This window comes from Aptenodytes patagonicus, chromosome 9 (genome assembly GCF_965638725.1).
Source record: "Aptenodytes patagonicus chromosome 9, bAptPat1.pri.cur, whole genome shotgun sequence".
Taxonomy (NCBI): Eukaryota; Metazoa; Chordata; class Aves; order Sphenisciformes; family Spheniscidae; genus Aptenodytes; species Aptenodytes patagonicus.
Window position 1 is genome coordinate 12,442,890 of NC_134957.1, and position 16,479 is coordinate 12,459,368.

At 58.9% G+C, this 16,479-nt stretch overlaps 1 protein-coding gene across 3 annotated transcripts; it reads left to right on the forward strand.

The window, feature by feature from the left end:
* The first annotated feature begins 4,913 nt into the window (after positions 1-4,913).
* Positions 4,914-13,612, forward strand: PRRG3 (proline rich and Gla domain 3). 3 transcript variants are annotated; one of them, XR_012996088.1, is made up of 4 exons: positions 4,914-4,962; positions 8,284-8,325; positions 8,982-9,159; positions 10,080-10,540. XR_012996088.1 is itself a non-coding variant. In XM_076347202.1 (4 exons), exons 2-4 carry the CDS (start codon positions 8,319-8,321, stop codon positions 13,581-13,583), a joined length of 705 nt encoding a protein of 234 aa, XP_076203317.1. In that variant the 5' UTR covers positions 4,914-4,962; positions 8,284-8,318; the 3' UTR covers positions 13,584-13,612. The 3 variants fall into 3 exon arrangements, 1 of the variants encoding a protein (XP_076203317.1); XM_076347202.1 differs by lacking the exons at positions 8,982-9,159; positions 10,080-10,540 and adding exons at positions 12,347-12,507; positions 13,047-13,612; XR_012996089.1 differs by lacking the exon at positions 8,982-9,159.
* Positions 13,613-16,479: the final 2,867 nt, after the last annotated feature.

A 16,479-nucleotide genomic window follows, 5' to 3' on the forward strand; every position in this document is an offset into this window, starting at 1 on the left:
CTGCCGGCAGCTCTGCTCGCTGTGCTGCAGCTCCACCCCACTCCCAGGGGTGCTGGTTTTGTGTGGGCACCGGCACGTGGGTGGGAGCCGGGGGGAGGAGAGGTTACCTGCAAGAGTGGAAAGCAATTCCTCCCCGATTAACGATTGACCCAAGCCTGTGGGGGAGCGCCAAGCGCCCTTTCACCTCCGCTATCTCCCCAGCCAGACTTCAGAGGCAGACAGCACTGCCTGGGAAGGACGCCAAAGCCCTCCCTTGCACTGGGGCCGCGGGCAGGGAAGGAGAGTCAGCCACCGGTGGGGGGAAAGTGCCAGCTGCCTTCCTGGGAATCCCTTGTCTTCTGTGATGTCCCGAGCCAAGGAAGCCAAAAAGCTACGGCTGCACCATGTTATTTGGGACCTGCCGGAGGTGATTTCAGGTGGTGGCCCTGAGGCTCCCCCAGCTGAGGAAGGGGGATTGCGCCTCGTCCCCATCTGCACGGGGCTCACCCAAGGCATCTGCAGCCACCCACCACTCACCCTGACCTGGCAAGGCTCCGGCGGGACAACGGGAAGCGCCCACCTGAAATTGAGCCATGGCTATCGGTCTTTCTCTGATGCTGGGAACAACGATGGAGAGGGATGCATGTGACAGTGACACCTGTGTCCCCAGAAGAGCCCAGAGGTCCACGAAGGGCAGAATTACATCAGGGCAAAGCACGCTGGCAGCACCTCAGGGATGCTTCCCTGGAGTGCCCCAGCCGAGCGGGGTGACGCGTCCCTTGGTGGGGTGAGCACACTGGGGTGCAGCTCGTGCTCGCTGATGTCAGCGGGGGTTTTTCTGCTGGTGCCATCTCCTGCCCGCAGCCTTGGGTGCAGGCAGGGGGGTTTGGCAGAGGCACTGGAGTGGGGTGGTTTGTTTTCCCTCTGCCTTGTTTCAAAATTCCCCCTCCCGCGGCATCTTGCGAAACTGGACTGAGCCCACGCCACACTGTGCCGACACCACAGCCGGCAGCCTCTCGCCCTGGGAACGCTCTTGGCTGAGAGTGCCGCTACCGCCCAATGCCTCCACTCCTCTCCCCGCCCCGCTGCTGGCACCTCAAATGCTTGGTACCAAAAGGTTCCCAACTTTCTGTCTCCTTTCCTGTGTGCTAACCAAGACCACCCGCTCCGTCTCAGGGGTGTTGCTGCAAAAGAAACACCTGGGGTACTTGGGGTGCCGGCAAAAAGGCATGGGAGGGTCATGCCAGAGCTCTGCGGTACTTACAGAGGCGGCTGGAGACACGGCGTGGGACCGAGGGTGGCCACGGCCAGGGGTGACCCAGGACCGGAGGTGTCTGGTTGGGGCAGGGTGAGTGGCTGAGGCCCCGACCCAGGGGATCAGGGGCTGCAAATTGTTTAGCTACGGCTTTGCAAAATCCACCTGCAAATCTCAGCCTGCATCAGAGGCTTATTGCAGATCAGAATTAAACCCTTTCAGCGTCAGGAAGGACTGGGGAGCTGGGATGCCTCATTTTGCTTGTTGTCTATTAATTATCAGGGTAGGTTTGCCTAAGTGGCTCAGGTCTGTGGCTTGCTGTCACCTTTCTGGCCAGCCTTGGTGGCCAGCGGGTGACTGCGTGCCACCATCCATGTGTCCACTTCGGGCTGCGTTGCCTGTGCTGGGGTCGGAGGGGCAGTGAAACGCCAGCAGGTTGAACTCCCCATGCCTGCAGGGTGAGCTCAGGCTTTCGGTTCGCTCCTCCTGGCCCCGCTTGTCCTCCACAGGGTTTGTTGTTGTAAGACTCCTGGCCCAAATGAGGAGCAAATGGAGATGGTAATGAGGGCTGCACTGGCCCCGTGCCCCCTCCTGCTTGCCGGCTGCCGCAGATGGAGAGGGGCAGGGAGGGCCCCTGGTGACAAATTGTGCTTGAAGCTGAGCAGGGTCCGGCCAGCATTTGGACAGGGGTGTTTGGATGCTGATAGCAGAGCTACAGCAGGGACCATTTGCTATTTTCTTTCCTTGTCCCAAATTAAAACCCTCCCAGGAGCGGGAGGTGACCTGTCTGCCAGCGGCACCTCAGCTCGAGTGCTCGGGCAGAAGCAGTGGGCAGGAGCACCAGGCAGGGACAGGATGCGTGGCAGTGCTGGGGTGGGGGCTTGCACCCTCATATCAAGAAGCTTTTCTGTACCTCCCAGTATGGTCCACATCTCAAGAAGCCAACGGAGAGGGCAGGGAGCAGGGGCAAGTGCGTGCTTTCCCCACTGCGCCAGCAGTGTGGGAACGAGGCCTGGCCTCTCCCCAGGGTGATCTGAGCAGAGGCCATGGATGCCTGAGCAGGACCATTGCCCTGCCTGGGCCTGGCGTCCACCCCTTCCGTCCGTCTTCCCTCCCTGTCCTCTCTTGAGCATCCCATCACCTGCCTCCTGGTTGCTCTGTGCTTGCCACCACTGCAGCCTATCACACTGTCCTCATCATGCCCATCACCCTGTCCCCAGGGCATGCCCATCAGGCTGTCCCATCACGTGGCCATTGCACTGTCCCCATCCCATGCCTATCATGCTGCCCCAGCACTCCCCATCCCTCCCCCATGTCCCCCCTCCCTTATGCAAACGGCTACAAAGAGCACTTAATCATCCTTGTTAATTGTCTCTGCTTTTCCCTGTTCCCCCCTGGGGATTTTCTCACAAATGGTGTCTAACTTTTCCCTTCTGTGTTTTGCTTTTCCACCAGAGATCGCAGCCCCTCCGCCCCCAGCCTCCCCCCAGCCCTCTGTTTACACAACTGGGACAAATTTCACACGCCAGGGACCACTGTCCCCACACCTCTAGTCCCTGGCTCCCCTGCCCTGAAGAATTTGTGAGTCACCGGCTGGGGCAGGGCTATAAAGGTGTCCTCGCCAAGGGTCTGCAGTGTCCAAGGGGACACCGTTGCCTGCCACCATGGAAGCTGCTGCCTGTTGCCTGCCTCCCCACGGGCTCCGGGTGGCTGTGACCAGTGCTCGCCCAGCCCCAGGGCTGGAGCAAGGGGGAAGGTACCTGTGTGCTGCGCAGCCTGGGGGGACTGGGGAGGGTGGGGAGGGCAGGGCGTGCGCGGGAGGTGGGATGGGGAAGGCTCCAGCTGGATTCGGGTGAAGGCTGTGTGGCTCCCTGCTCTGATGGGAACCCCTTGGATCCTGGTGGCTGCGGGTGGGAGAGAGGGTGCAGAGCCTGGGGGACAATGCTGGGGGCTCCCAGGGGTGCTGGAGCAGGACGAGGAGCACTGAGGTGGGGGGCTGAGCCAGGCAGGTGAGACTGTGGGGCTGGGGGGGTGCGTGGCTGCGGTGGGGGGAGCAAGGCAAGGAGGGAGCAGGCCAGGGTGGGTGGCTGTCGCACTGAACCTGCTCTCCGCACCTAGATCCCTGCCTCTCTGGAGACCGTGGCTGCCCCAAGCAGAGGAGGGAACCGGACAGTGGAGGGAGCAGACAGACACTGTGAGTTTTACAGTCCCTGCTTGGGTCCCCCCCAGTTTCCCGCTAGCAGGGTTGGGGTCCCTGTTTGGCAGAAAAACAGTCTCTCGCACCATACTCCTTCACCCCCGGCACGGTTGCATAGCAGCACGGTGCCCTGGTGCATCACCCCTCTGCCCCACAAGCCATGCAGCCTTGCGGGGCGGGGCTGGGCAGACCCCCCAGGGCAGCTATGGCCAGCACAGCCATGCCGGGGCCTGAAAGGGCCGCCTGTTCCCAGGCCTGGCGGGCATTCCTCAAGGGGTTAGCGGGATGCCTGGGCATGAGCTTTTGAGCACGGGGGGGAGATTACACTGGCAAAAAGCCCATCGGGGAGGGCGGGTAGATGCCAGCTTCCTTCGCGGGGGCATGAGGACCTAAACCCAGGGGCAGAGGACGGGGGAGAAGCTGGCTTCAGGGCAGGCTGACCCTGCAGGGGTCTGCCAGGTCTGTGGGGCATTGTCCGCGGCGTTGTCCGCACCAACGGGAGAGAAAGGTCCCTGCCCTCGCTGCCAGCTGGGGTCCCCGTGCACCCTGCTGCTGCCATGCCAGGAGGAGGGGGCAGCAGGAGCCCCAGGGCAGGTCCCACCCCAACTGTGTCTCCTCAGGCTTGGACTCGGGAGGCAGTGGGGGATGGTGGCCCCGACAAAACGCTGGCGTTTTTCCACCACCCAGTCAGGTACGTCCCCTGCTGCCGGGTGCCCCGGCTGGGCCTGAGGGCAGCGGGCAGGCGGGGGCCCTCACCCCGGGTCTCCCCACACAGGCTCCTCTGGCCCAAGTCCAAGTCCTTTGACTATCTGTACGGCATGGGGGAGAAGCTGCTGGAGAACTTCCCGGTGCAGGCCACCCTCTGCCTCTACGAGGACTCGGGCAGCGAGGAGGAGGAAGAGGAGGAAGAAGAGGAGGAGGAGGAGGCAGGGGACATTGCGGCAGGTCCCCCACCGCAGGCAGGCAGCCCTGGCAGGCCGGTGTGAGGGCAGGGTGCAACGGGCGAGGGCAGGACGGCGGCACCAAGGAGGTGCAGGCAGATGCCTGCCCCGCCGGTGGCATGTGGGCAGGCATCGGGCACGGACCGCACCGCCCCGGGTCACCGGCCCTCAGGGGTGGCGCGGCCCGCGGCCCGGCCCCAGGCCCTCGCAGTGCCGCGGGGCCCTGCCCGCCGCGCCCGGGTTCCGGCGGTGACCGCGCCCCAGCCGGCCCGGCCCCGCAGCGCCGTGCCGGGCAGGGGACTACGACTCCCAGCAGCCACTGCGGCACCTCCCGGCAGCCGTAGCCCTCTCTCATTGGCTTCCAGTCTCCCCCGGGTTGGGGGAGGAGCGCGTGGCCCCGCCCACTATCCCCGCTCCGCGTTCCTATTGCAGCCGCGAGAGGAGGAAGGCGGTGCGCGCTAGCTGCGGGGGGCTCGATTGGCCGAGGGGCGGTGCCGGGGCAGGAGGAGGCGGGGCGGGGGCGGGGTCTTCCCCTCCCCTCCCCGTCGGCGGGAGGGAGCGGCTGCGGCGGGGCGCGAGGCGGCCATGAGGTACGGGTGGGGCGGCGCTGCCGGGGTGTGTGGGGCGCGGGAGACAGGAGCCGTGGGGAGGGTTATGGGGCGAGGGGGGCCGCGGGGCGGCAGAGGGAGTCATGGGGCGGGGGGACAGGAGCTGTGGGGCCGGTTATGGGGTGCTGGGGCGAGCGGGAAGGGGCTGGGGACGGGGAGATGGTAGTCGGGGGTCGTGGAGCTGGCAAGGGGTTTCTGGGCGTTTGGGAAAGAAGAGCTGCGGAGGTGGGGTGTGTCGGTGGGGCAGGGGATGTGGCAGTGGAGCAGGGTGTGACAGTGAGGCAGGGCATGACAGTGGGGCGGGGGGTGTGGTGGTGGGGTTCGTCTGGGACTAGAAAGCCCCGCTCAGTTGGGCAAGTTCACGTTTGGGCTGATGGGGCAGGTGAGTTGGGGGGACCCTGCTGTGGGGTGACACTAGAAGCTGAGGGAGATGGAAATAACTTGGAGTTGGGTTTGGGGAAGGCAGGGCTAGTGCCAGGATGGAGGGGCCAGGGCGGTGGCTGGCCGGGGGCAGTGCAAGGACCAGCCGCGTGGGGTTGGATGGGGTTCGAAGGCTGCTTTGGGAGGGTGAGCCATCCTGGCACCCCATGGGGAGCCCGTGGTCCCTGGCAAACGGAGCTGGTCCAGCCTCTTCTTCCCGCTGTGGATCTTGGCGCAGAAAACCCCAAATATTGCTAGGATCCTGCTGAGCAGCTGGCAGCCATGGCTACGTGATGCCAGGAGAGCAGGCAGCCTCCCTGTGTGCCATGGCACGTCACTGGCGTCTGTGGATCCCCACGACCCATACCTATGCCCCCCAGCCTGGCGAGGAGGTGCCACCTCCCTGTGTGCCCACCACATGGGCTCAAGGTCTGTGGGGGGCCAGCAACACGCATGCACCATATTTTACCAGCACGATTTCCTCCTTTGGCATCGGTGACGGGAGTGGGGGTGGAGATGGGGGGAGCCCGGGGGAGACACAAATGTGCGACTGCAGCATCCTCACTCTCACGGCTGCATCCCTCGCGCCTCCTCATGGTTGCCTTAGCAACCTCCTATCGATGGGGTATTTATAGAGGAGGCGAACGCATGTTGGGAAGCCGGAGGGGTGGACCGGGACTGGGTGGGTGTCTGTTAGGTCAGCCTCCAGCTTCAGGCTTCTCTCAGCTTGCGTGGCTGTGCGGAGGCAGGAGGGATGCTGCTCGCCTTGGTGTCAGTGCATGTGGCAGTCCAGCTTTTCCTGCTCATCAGAGCCTGGGGAGGTGGTTAGGAAATTTGCGCGTGGAAATAAAAATAAGCATCTGGGATGTCTGCCCTTCTCGCAGGCATCGCTTGTGCTTGTAGGCTTGCATATACCTGGCTTATTGTTGCACTGGAACAAACCGTCTCTGAGCTCTGACACTGGGTGCATTGGCACAGATACTTGGAAAAAAGTTAAAAGATAAAATATTCCTGACGCACTAAATGTGTTGCCCGATGTATGATGTGGGTTATGGAGCTGGGGGTCCTGACAAATCTGGTCTTGAATATCCTTATTTCTGCGTCTCTGTTCTCCTGTCTTATCAAAGGGGGAGAATGCCTGTAACAACGAGTGATACAGAGGTTTTGTGTGGAAACTGTGGCAAGTTTTCCATGCCGTGTGTTCTTTTATCCTGTGGGTTTGGGTCTCTTTGTAAAAACTGATGACAACAAAAGCAGGTCAGGTGGTCCCTGCTCAGCTGATGCAGCCTGTCAGGGAATGCATGAACCCAGGGGCCTCTCAGCTGCTCTCGCATCCCCCCCAGGACGGCTCAGAGAAGCGGGGTTGGGTGCGCAGTTTCTCGAGAAAAGGCCTCCTGGTGCGGGCTGTGGGGTGCAGGAAGCAGCAGATGACTCCTGTGTAATTCTGGTGCTCTGCTGCTTTCCATTGCTCCTGCTTAAACTCCAGACTGAGGTCTGCAATCTGAGTTTTATAAACTGTTGGAAAGAAGCTGCTTTCTGCCTCTGGAGACAGCTCCAGGCTTGCTTGGCTTCTTTTGGTGCAGGAACCTCAGAAACCACAGGAAACCTGATGTTGGCAGGGAGAGGTGCTAGATTTACTGAGAAGGTAGCTGTTGGTGAGGTGCGGTAGTGCCTGCTGTGGTGGTGTGCATCAGCCATTCTGAGTGTCTGGATGCCTGCCTTTTACGTGAAATGAGAAATGCATTTCTAGCCCCGCTGACCCCATGAACGGCCCTGTGCTGTCCCTGACCTCGCTCCAGCTGAGCGGATTCAAGTGCTTTTGGGATAACTGAATATCTGAAGTCCTGGACCCAAGATCAACATGTGGTTTAGTTCTTGCTGTTTCTAACCACGTTTGCTCCTTCATCTGCAATAAATCCCTGTAGGAGCTGGTTAGTCCTGTCCCCTCTGTCTCCTGACAGAGTTGTGGCTTTGCCACAGCAAGGTGTCACACAAGGCAAAAGGAAATGAGTTTGCCCAGGATAGTCTGATCGGTGGGTCATCGAGCACAGGGAGAAGACAAAGCGTGAAAAACAAGTGAGTGAAACTCCTCCTGCGAGCAGAGAGGGATATACTCTGCTTCTGCAGGACTTTTTTTCACTCTTGTGGGGTTTCATTTAGTTTAGTTTTGCTTTTGAAGCACAAAAGGTGCTTTTCCAGCTGGAGAGCTGTTGTCCTGGGTGTGCAGGGAGCTCTGTCACTCTTGCTGCTGCCCTTAGCTTGGCCCAACAACCTTCAGGAGATGCATATCCTTTTCTTTCCTGCTGTGTAGTCAGCTTTATGGCAGTGGAGAAGACAGTATGGCCCTGTTTATTGCAGGTTATGGGTAGGAGTTGCAGAAGTGAGAACTGGCATGGCTGTGAAGTTGATTTAAAACAGGATGACTGCTTTACCTGTATCCATCAATCTCTTGTGAAAGGGAGGAGCACCAGGCTGCTCCCAGCAGCTTCTAACATGCAGGTCATCTCGTCTGCTGATGAGATATGGGGATGCTCCATCCAGTTCTTCCCTTCCTGCTTCACTTGTCTGCAGCCCTCTGGGCTTCTTGGGCAGGGCCCTGGCCCTTCCTGGACTGGTGCAGCACAAGTACGGCAGAGACCTGCCCCAGGCTCTTGGAGAGCTGAGGGTGCCCTGAGCCGCTCCAGTCCCTCCAGCGATGCGATGAGTGGGGAGGCAGTGTGAGTCCTTGGCTCTCTGAAGAGGCACTGCTTGGCTGGGAACTGTCATGGGTCCACCAGACAGCACCCTGCTTTCTGCATGAATCTGACCCTGGGCAATGGAGGTCTTGGGCTTCAGGGGGTGAAACTTAAGCTGTCAGTGACTCTCCTGTTTTCTTCCCTGCAGGTAGGCAGGAGCCTCCCGTAGCCGAGTGAGGCAGCATGGCAAGTAAGTGTTCCCCAGTCAAGATGGAGAGGTGGCGGTGGTGCTGGAGGAGAGAAGGGGGATGTTTGGCAGCCACCTCTCAAGGAAGGGGTGCCTGTGCTTTTTGGGGGGTGTTACTGTCTGTGGGGAGCAGATGCCATTGGCTGTTATCCCTGGATGAGGTCTGAGGTCCGGCCTGACTTGTGCTTCTCTCTCCCCTGAGCAAGGTGGGAGTCAAGAGGAGGTGCTGAAGGGCTGACCTCTCTGGGACTCCCCGTATGCTGCAGCATTTCTTTATTTGCGTGATGCTTCCTGTGCAAGGCTCTTTGGATTGACTGGCCCTTCTGCGGGGGTTGCCGGTCTGCACTGACATCTCCTAGCAACGGTGCTCCTCATGGCCCATGACTGGCATCCCACGAGCTGCCCATCCTGGGGTCAAACTGCCTTGTAGCCTGCGTAGCTGGTGGCACTGGGGTTCTGCATTCCCAGAGGATGGGCAGCTGCCTAAGTTGGCCCCGCCGGGAGCTCACTGTGTCTTGGCATCTGGAGTGCCTGGCAGATGGGGCTGCTCGGGGCAAGTGGCTAAAGCTGGGCTGAGACTGGCGAGGGTGCAGGGTGGAGGATGGCATGTGGTCTGTAAAGAGCTGGACTCAACCCTCCCCCCTCGCTCTTCCGGGCAGCCTGCGTGGAGGCTGCATGCAGTGATGTGATGGGAGCTCAAGAAGGATGGCAGTTGTGAACAGGGAAATGTAGAGATCTGGCTGGGATCTCGGGATTTGCTTGGGGTGTCGCTGGAGCCAGCTATGAAGGTGGAGGCAGTAGCCACGCTGGGCAGGAGGAGGACTCCAGGGATGACAGGTATACCTTCTTTCATTATCTGCTGTGCTAGGTGGGGGAGGGAGCAGAGATCTTCAGGCAGTGCTTTTAAAAGGCAGTTTTAATATTCTGTTAATGAGGAGGGTTCCCAGCTGGGTCCCTGCCTTCCTCCACTGCTGCCTTTTCTCTCTCCCAGAGCTCTGGTGCTGGCTCATCAGCACTTACTGGTTGTGGGAGATGTCCCCTGTGGTGGCGGTGTCCCCCGCCAAGCAGTCCCCTTTGTGGTGGCCCTGACGTGCAGGAGGGCGATGTGGTGGTCAACATGTTCACCATCATGCGCTCTGGCAGTGTGCAGCCCTGGCTGTCCCTCCACAGACACAGCCGCATGTCATTCTGCAGAGAAGCAGCCCCGGGGTTGTTCCCACAAGCCAGGCAGCAGAGCTGTGGGGTAGTGGCGTGGCCAAGCCTGCCTGCCATCGGGGCTCAGCAGCACCTCAGGAAACCCGGCAGGCATGCAGTGAACCCAGCCCTTGCTCCTGTTCCCCCGCCTAGAGCTCTGATCTTTCCTGAGCACCGGTTCTCCAGCTGGTGTGGGGAGACTTGGAGAGGCACAAGGGATCAGTACTAAGGCTGCTGCCCTGCGGTTTGGGGCAATACCTGCTCAGCTGTCTGCTCTTCATGTCAGTTGGGGATCCAGGCTGGAGATGAGAGTTGGCAAGGCTCTTGTTTCCTGAAGGCCATTGGTTTTCCTGCTCTGGTCCCCAGGCACGTGGGAGCTCTTTGCACTTTCTGTGTAAAAGAGGGGAGGGAGCAGTGACTTAGTTTCTGATCTTCTGCCATTTCTAGGTCCCTGAGGGAAATTGGATGTGGGGAGAGGCACACGCCTCCATTGCAGCATGCTTTCAGTTGGGACATTGCTCGTGATACAATGCCTGTGTGTCTGTTTTTATTTCCCACCATAGTGGTCAGTTCAGCATGGCAAAGCAGGGTGACTGGTATCTGCAGGGATGGAAAACCCTGACAGCAAGATCTGCGGCCAAGCTTGTTGCTCCAAGGTGTGCTGAGGAAGTTGGAAGGAGGCTCAGACTCAAGTGCTGAGGACGGGAGAGTCGATACTGCAGCCTGATCAAGGTGGGAGGCAAAGGAGGTGAGGCCGGACTTCTTCAGCAAAGGATGGGACATTTGCGGAATGGATGGTGTCTTTGTAAAATTTCATCTCATTCTGGAAAGGCTCAAGAGACGGTCAGCCTGCCAACCTGCTCCCTCTCCAGCCAGGATAGCCCTCCTCAACTGCGAAAGCCAAGGCAAGCTGATCTCTGCCCTCCTGCAAGACGCCTTCTGTGCCTCTTGAAAATGCTTTTTCAGTTGTCCTTGTAAAAAAAAAAAAAAAAAAAAAAAGGTTTGCATAATAAAGTCGATTCTGAGGGAAGGTCTCTGACTCACATCATTCATGCTGCTCTTCATTCACACCTCAGTGGTTCAGCCCTCTGCAAACTCTCTCACTGAAGCAAGCCATTAATAAATCACGGGGGGAAAATGCACCTACACAGCACAAAAAGAGCACAGTGCCTGCAAGCACGGGATGGTGTAGCACAGTAGTTGCTTACGCCATGATCTTGTCCCTGCCTTGATATTTACAAATACTCTCACAAATACCTTGCTGTATTGTTTTAGGAGCAGGATACATGAAAGGTAAAGCAGAAGGAAACCTGCCGGTCTCTCTGGTAAAAGGCTCCTAATGAAAGAAGTTGGTAGCTTTTCACTGTTATGTTTGATCTTCACCAGCCTCCTTACTGAAGGAGTATTTCTGTGTTACAGCCAAGCTGGTCTAATGGGAGACTCCATCTGCCCCCTTGCTTCCTTGTCCTGCATCTGTTGACGTTGCTGCAGTGTGAGTTGGTTCATCTGGTTGATCCAATGGAAGACTGAGCCTGAGGGTGAAGGAGGTAAATAGGTTTCTGCGGATCAGCCAGCTGAACCGATTCATCTTCCTCAAGGGAAGCAGCACAATTATGTGGCTTGGTGGGAAGAGATGGTGCCAGCCTACAGCTGAGTGTGTTGAGCTGCATTACAGGAACACTCTTACAAAATGCTGCATGGGATGTTTGGATCCTGGAAGGGTCGTGGTTTGTGTGGAGTTTCTGCTTTCTGGGCAACAACTTGTTTGCCTCTCCTGTGCTGCTGCAGGTCCTGGTAGGTACTTGCTCCCTGCACCCCATGGAGGTCTCCCTCCTGCAGAATATTGGAGGAGAGGCTTTGAAAGGGCTGTGTCTCTTGCAGGCAGGAAGGTGCTGTTCCTGCTCAGTCTGGCTTCCTGACTGCATGCTCTGTGGGAAGATCTGATGTGGGCAACATACTCTCCCAGGCTTTGGGAGCAGAGGAAGGTTTGTGAGGCCTCTGCACCAAAATGCAGTAGGGATGAGAATGTGATGCCATGTGAGGAGAGGTTGCTCAGGCCCCTTTCAGTATTTGACTCATGACCCCCTGTGCTTTCCCTGTGTGTTGGGGATGGTTGCCCTTTTTGGGCCTGGGCTTGGAAGAAGACACACGGGCTTCTCTGGGACCTGAACAGAGTCTCTGAAGCCACCTGAGCTTGCATGACTCCACAGCAGCTGGCAGCAGGGACACCAGCTTCCAGCAGGCTGAATGCTCTCCTGGGGGGCTGTGGAGGTGTGAAGCAAGAGAAGAGGCTCTGGGGTGATGGACTGGGGGGGACTGTGGAATGATGCACAATTCACTGTGTTGTGAGTCCATCTCGGTGCTGGCCCCATGTCTTGGCAGAGAGGCCTAGCTCTGTGTCCCAGCCCTGCAGGGTCTTGCTCTCCCTGTGGTATCTCCCTTGCCCTGCAGCAAAGGGGCAGCAAGGTGAAATCCTGTCAAGGGCAGGAGGTTGAAAACAAGTCTTTTTGGAGCCTTCTGTCTCTTCTTCAGCTGCCCTGTGTGGTCTGCAGCTGCCGCTTCAGATGTCTCTAGCATCTCAGCCCTGCTGGAAGGATGCTTCTGGTGCCATATGTCTCCAGGCAGACCCCAAGAGCCCTGCACCCCTCTGGGTGTGCTCTCCCTCAGTGGGCACTCTGTTGTGCTAAGTGAATTGTCGCCCTGGGCTTTTAGTGTTTGGGATGCCTGTATTGCCAAAATACTGTGGGAAGCCAGGTGGGAAAGCCTGGCTGGGCAGAGGCCAAGTGTGGCGTTGTCCCTGCTCAGCATGTCTCTGCCTTGTGTGTTGCAGTGTTCTTGGGGGCCAGGAATGCCCACTCGGTCCTGAAGCGCTTTCCCCGAGCCAACAGCTTCCTGGAGGAGATCCGGCAGGGCACCATCGAGCGGGAGTGCATTGAGGAGGTCTGCAGCTATGAGGAGGTCAAGGAAGTGTTCGAGAACAAGGAGAAGACGGTGCGTTAGTCCTGCCCTGCTCCCCAGTGGATTTGTGAGGGCTTACGCCTTAGCAAGCTAGGGGCAGAGAAGGAAAGCACGGGGGGAACAGCCTCTCCTGTTCCCTTTGTCCTCTTCTGTCTGCCGGCAGCATGCTGTGGCCTCGCTTTCCAGTATGACTTTCCCTTCCCAGGCAATGCCCTCACCTTGGTATTGCCAGGACGCCCTGCTCACAGCTGCAGGTTGAGCTGGCACTCCCATGGCATGTGTGGGAAATTTGTGCTGTTGTCCCTGACTTTTCAGGCTGGGGTTGGTGTTAGCCAAATTTCTCCCTGCTTGGTGTGGGGGCTGTTGGCTGCTGTTGAGGGATGTTCCCGTGATCTTTTGTGTTGGTTCCCACAGCGCATCAGGTGCTGGCAGCCCTGGTGAGAGTGGTGGGGATGTCTGGAAAACTGCCTCTTTTGTGGGCCTGGGGAGGGCAGTGATTACTGCTGGTGGTGGTCAGGGGATGCTTGTCCCACCTGCAGCACATGATGATTTCTTCTCTGTTCCTGCCACAGATGGAGTTTTGGAAGGGCTACACCAACTCTGTCTACTCTGTCAAGGACCCCGGGCACAGCACAGAGCGCTCAGACGCTATGTATGTGGTGGTGCCCCTCTTGGGAGTGGCTCTTCTGATAGTCATCGCCCTCTTCATCATCTGGAGGTGCCAGCTTCAAAAGGCCACCCGCCACCGCCCTTCCTATGCCCAGAACCGTTACCTGGCCAGCCGAACGGGACGCAGCCTCCCCAGGGTCATGGTGTACCGGGAGCGGTCGCAAAGCCAAGGGGAAACCCAGTGTCAGCGAGAAGCAAGCAACCGGGTGGCTGGAGACGGCAGAGCTGGGGGCACCCCCCAGCAAGATGGCACCCTCTATCCGCCGGAGCATTCGGTCTCCGTCCTCTCCAGACTGTCCAGCGCCACCCCTCCGCCTTCCTATGAGGAGGTGACGGGACACCCAGAGAGCAGCAGTGGTGAAGAGACCAGCGTCTCCTACAATGACCCGCCACCCAAGTACGAAGAGATCGTGGCCACTGTCCCTGCCGCGGGCAAATAGCAGGTCTGCCTGCCTCCTGCCTCTTCACACATTCACACTCACCCACCCACCCTCCCTTCGCCATGCCTGGGACCCCCTTCAGGTGCCAGTCAGCACCCTGTCTCACCTGTACAAGCTGGTGCCATCACACAATAGCCTTACCCTCCCAACCAAAAATAGCTGTCCCCAAGTGGGGTGAGGCTGGGCTGGGGAGATGGCTCTGGAGCCAGCCAGCTGTCTCCTGCCCCTGTCACTTCCCGCTCATGTAAGTGCTGTAGCAGCCAGAGCAGAGTGGCAGCTTGTTCCTGGCTCAATGCGGGGGTCTCCCCATGGTGCATTTGATTTCCTCACTTCCCCCTCAAATAGACATAACATTTCCCATGGTTAGAACAGCCTCGCTGCATCCCTGGGGCGCTGCTCAGCCTTACCCCATGTCCTCACTGGGCCCTGTTTTGCTGCTCGGGGCCCTGATTAGGAGTTGGGGATGCAGGAGGGGTGCAGCAAATTTCTGTCTATCCCCACAATCAGTGTCCGTGCTCTGTGTTTGGGGAGAAAGTGCCTCCCTTTTGTGGGTTTGCTGCCAGGTGGGAGTGGGGAGCCTGGTCCATCCTGCAGTGCCTGTAGCGGTATTTGCTGTCTGGAGATCAGGGACGAGCAGTCCCTGAGGTGCTCTCTGATCTCCTAGATCCCTTTGGAAAGGGGAAAAGGTTTGTGGTGGTCTTGTATGTGAGGTAAGTGACTTTGGAGTAGCAGGTCCTTTTCCTGATGCTCTCTGCTTTCCCCCTGTGGGGTGCTGGGCAGCTAGAGGTCTGACTGCGGCAGAGCTGCCCAATGGGGTTATTTCTGACCTCGAGCCAAAGGTGGTCCCATGGCTTTAAGCGGTGGGGATGCTCCTCTTTCCTGGAGCGTGGCCTGTCTGGTGCCTGCCCCAGAGGTGGGATGCCGGCACAGGGAGCCTGCATATGGGCCAAACTTCCCCTCTCCCTACCGCAAACCTCTTTGTCCTGCCTGGCCCCTCTCTTTGGGGCTCTTTGTCCTCCAGAGCAGGTAAAGGGGAATAAGAGACCCCACGCTCCTCCAGGCCCCTGTGGTGGGCAGAGTACTTGGTGGCCATGGTGTGGAGGGCCTGCTGACAGAGGTGGCTGCAGAGGTGAGAGCTGACTGATCATGCCACAACCCAGCGATGCCAGTGGGTCAGGAATAGGGCCAAACCCTGTTGTGCCACCAGGTGGTTGTGGAGCCAGGGCAGGGCAGAGCCAGGTGCTTTGCTGTGGAACCAGTGTCACCTTTTCCTGTGCAGCTGCTTTTGGGGTCCAAGCAACGGGGCTGTCCTTTCCCAGTCATGTCCGATGGGTTAAAAAGGGGGTTATGCTCACCAATCCCCCAGGAGTAGCCCAGAAACTCCCAGCAGTGCCACCCCTCGGTGTTCACCCCAGCACCAGTCTCTCCACCAGCACTGAAAGGCTACTGTACATCCATCGGCTGCCTGCACCCTGCTCAGTCCCAGCGATGCTCTCACAGCAGGTGCCCTCAGCCCAGAGCTGAGGCTTGCCCAGCGTGGCCGTTCCCGGGGCAGGACACGTGGGGTTTGCAGCTGCAGGCACCTTGTCTGTCCCCTCCCAGGCCTTTACTCTGCCTTTCAGCCTTAGCAAATCGGGGTTATGGGAAGACCGGACAGCGAGCATCAGGGTCAGAGCCTGGAAAAGACTGGAGGGAGACAGAAGGGCGCGCTGCATCCTCTGTCTTTGATGCTCGGTCATTATCCTTGCAGTTTGTATTCTGTAAAACTAGGTCTATTTCTGTGCAAAAGAAAGGTATTTATTAAAAAACCCTCACTGTCTGAGCGGCACAGGGTGGCTTTTTCCCACAGGGGGGATGTCTCACTGGGCACAGCTGGATTTCCATTTCGTGGGGGTGCTGGGGCTCAGCTCTGTGGGGCAATGGAGGCAGCTGTGGGATGATGGCACCAATACCCGCCCCCCCCGCCGAGCACAGCTGCAGCACAGTCCCGGGTGAGGAGGGGACCATCTCTGGAGATACGGTGTGTGCTGCTGTGGGGCTGGGAACAAACCCCACACGTCTGGCAGGAGCCTTTGACTTCCCTGGGCATGTGGTGCAACTCTCAGTGAGAGCTGGAGAGTGTCCTGTGAGCCCTGACCAGTCGGTAAGTGAAGTGCGGGGGGATTTCCTAAGGTCTTTGAGGGGATTTAGGTGCACAAGTTGTCTTGCTGTTCCTCTGTGTGCTCCTAAACCTCTTAGATAATCCCCTTTAAATAGCAAGACTAGGGCAGCATGGGATTTATTTTAAACCCTTTGAAAACCAGATTATATGGTCAGGTCTTGGACTCTGTCCCCATTCAGAAGTGTTTAAAACTGTTGTTCATCCCAAACGGATCATTTTATCACCATGGACTCCACTGAGAGGCAGGAGAGATTAGCTCTGGCACAGCTTGCTGCTTGGATGGCCGCTGTCTCAGCTCCTGCCTGGGCTCCCATGGTGGCATGGGGACATGCCATGGCTGGGACTGCCACGGGCAGCGGTGTTGGGGTGCCAGAGGAGACGGGCTGAGGCCTCACCTTGAAGCGTGGGTTGGTTTGCCTGCAAACGTCCCTGGGCTGCATGTGCATGGGGACGGGGGGACTTGGTGAAGCTCCTGGGTTTGCTTCTGTCCCCCGGTTTTGCCCCTGGCAAGAGCAATCCTTTTGCTCCGGCAAACTTCTTACCTTCCTGATCAGTGCTGGGAGAGGCTGACCTGCGGGCGGGGGCCCGGGCCGGGGGATGCCCGCTGCCCCCGGGGAGGCGCCGCGCTGGTGAGTCGCAGCCCGTTAATTACCCCGGCTGCGGCTTTAAGCGCGGCGGGCGGGCTGCCAGGAGGGCAGGCTGCCCGGAGGGCGGGCTGCTCCGGCCGCCGCCCCC

What these genes read in the sequence shown, in the direction of transcription:
- PRRG3 (XM_076347202.1), top strand. An exon ending in TCGAGAACAAGGAGAAGACG is followed by an intron (nt 12,508 to 13,046) that starts GTGCGTTAGTCC and finishes TTCCTGCCACAG; the next exon opens with ATGGAGTTTTGGAAGGGCTA.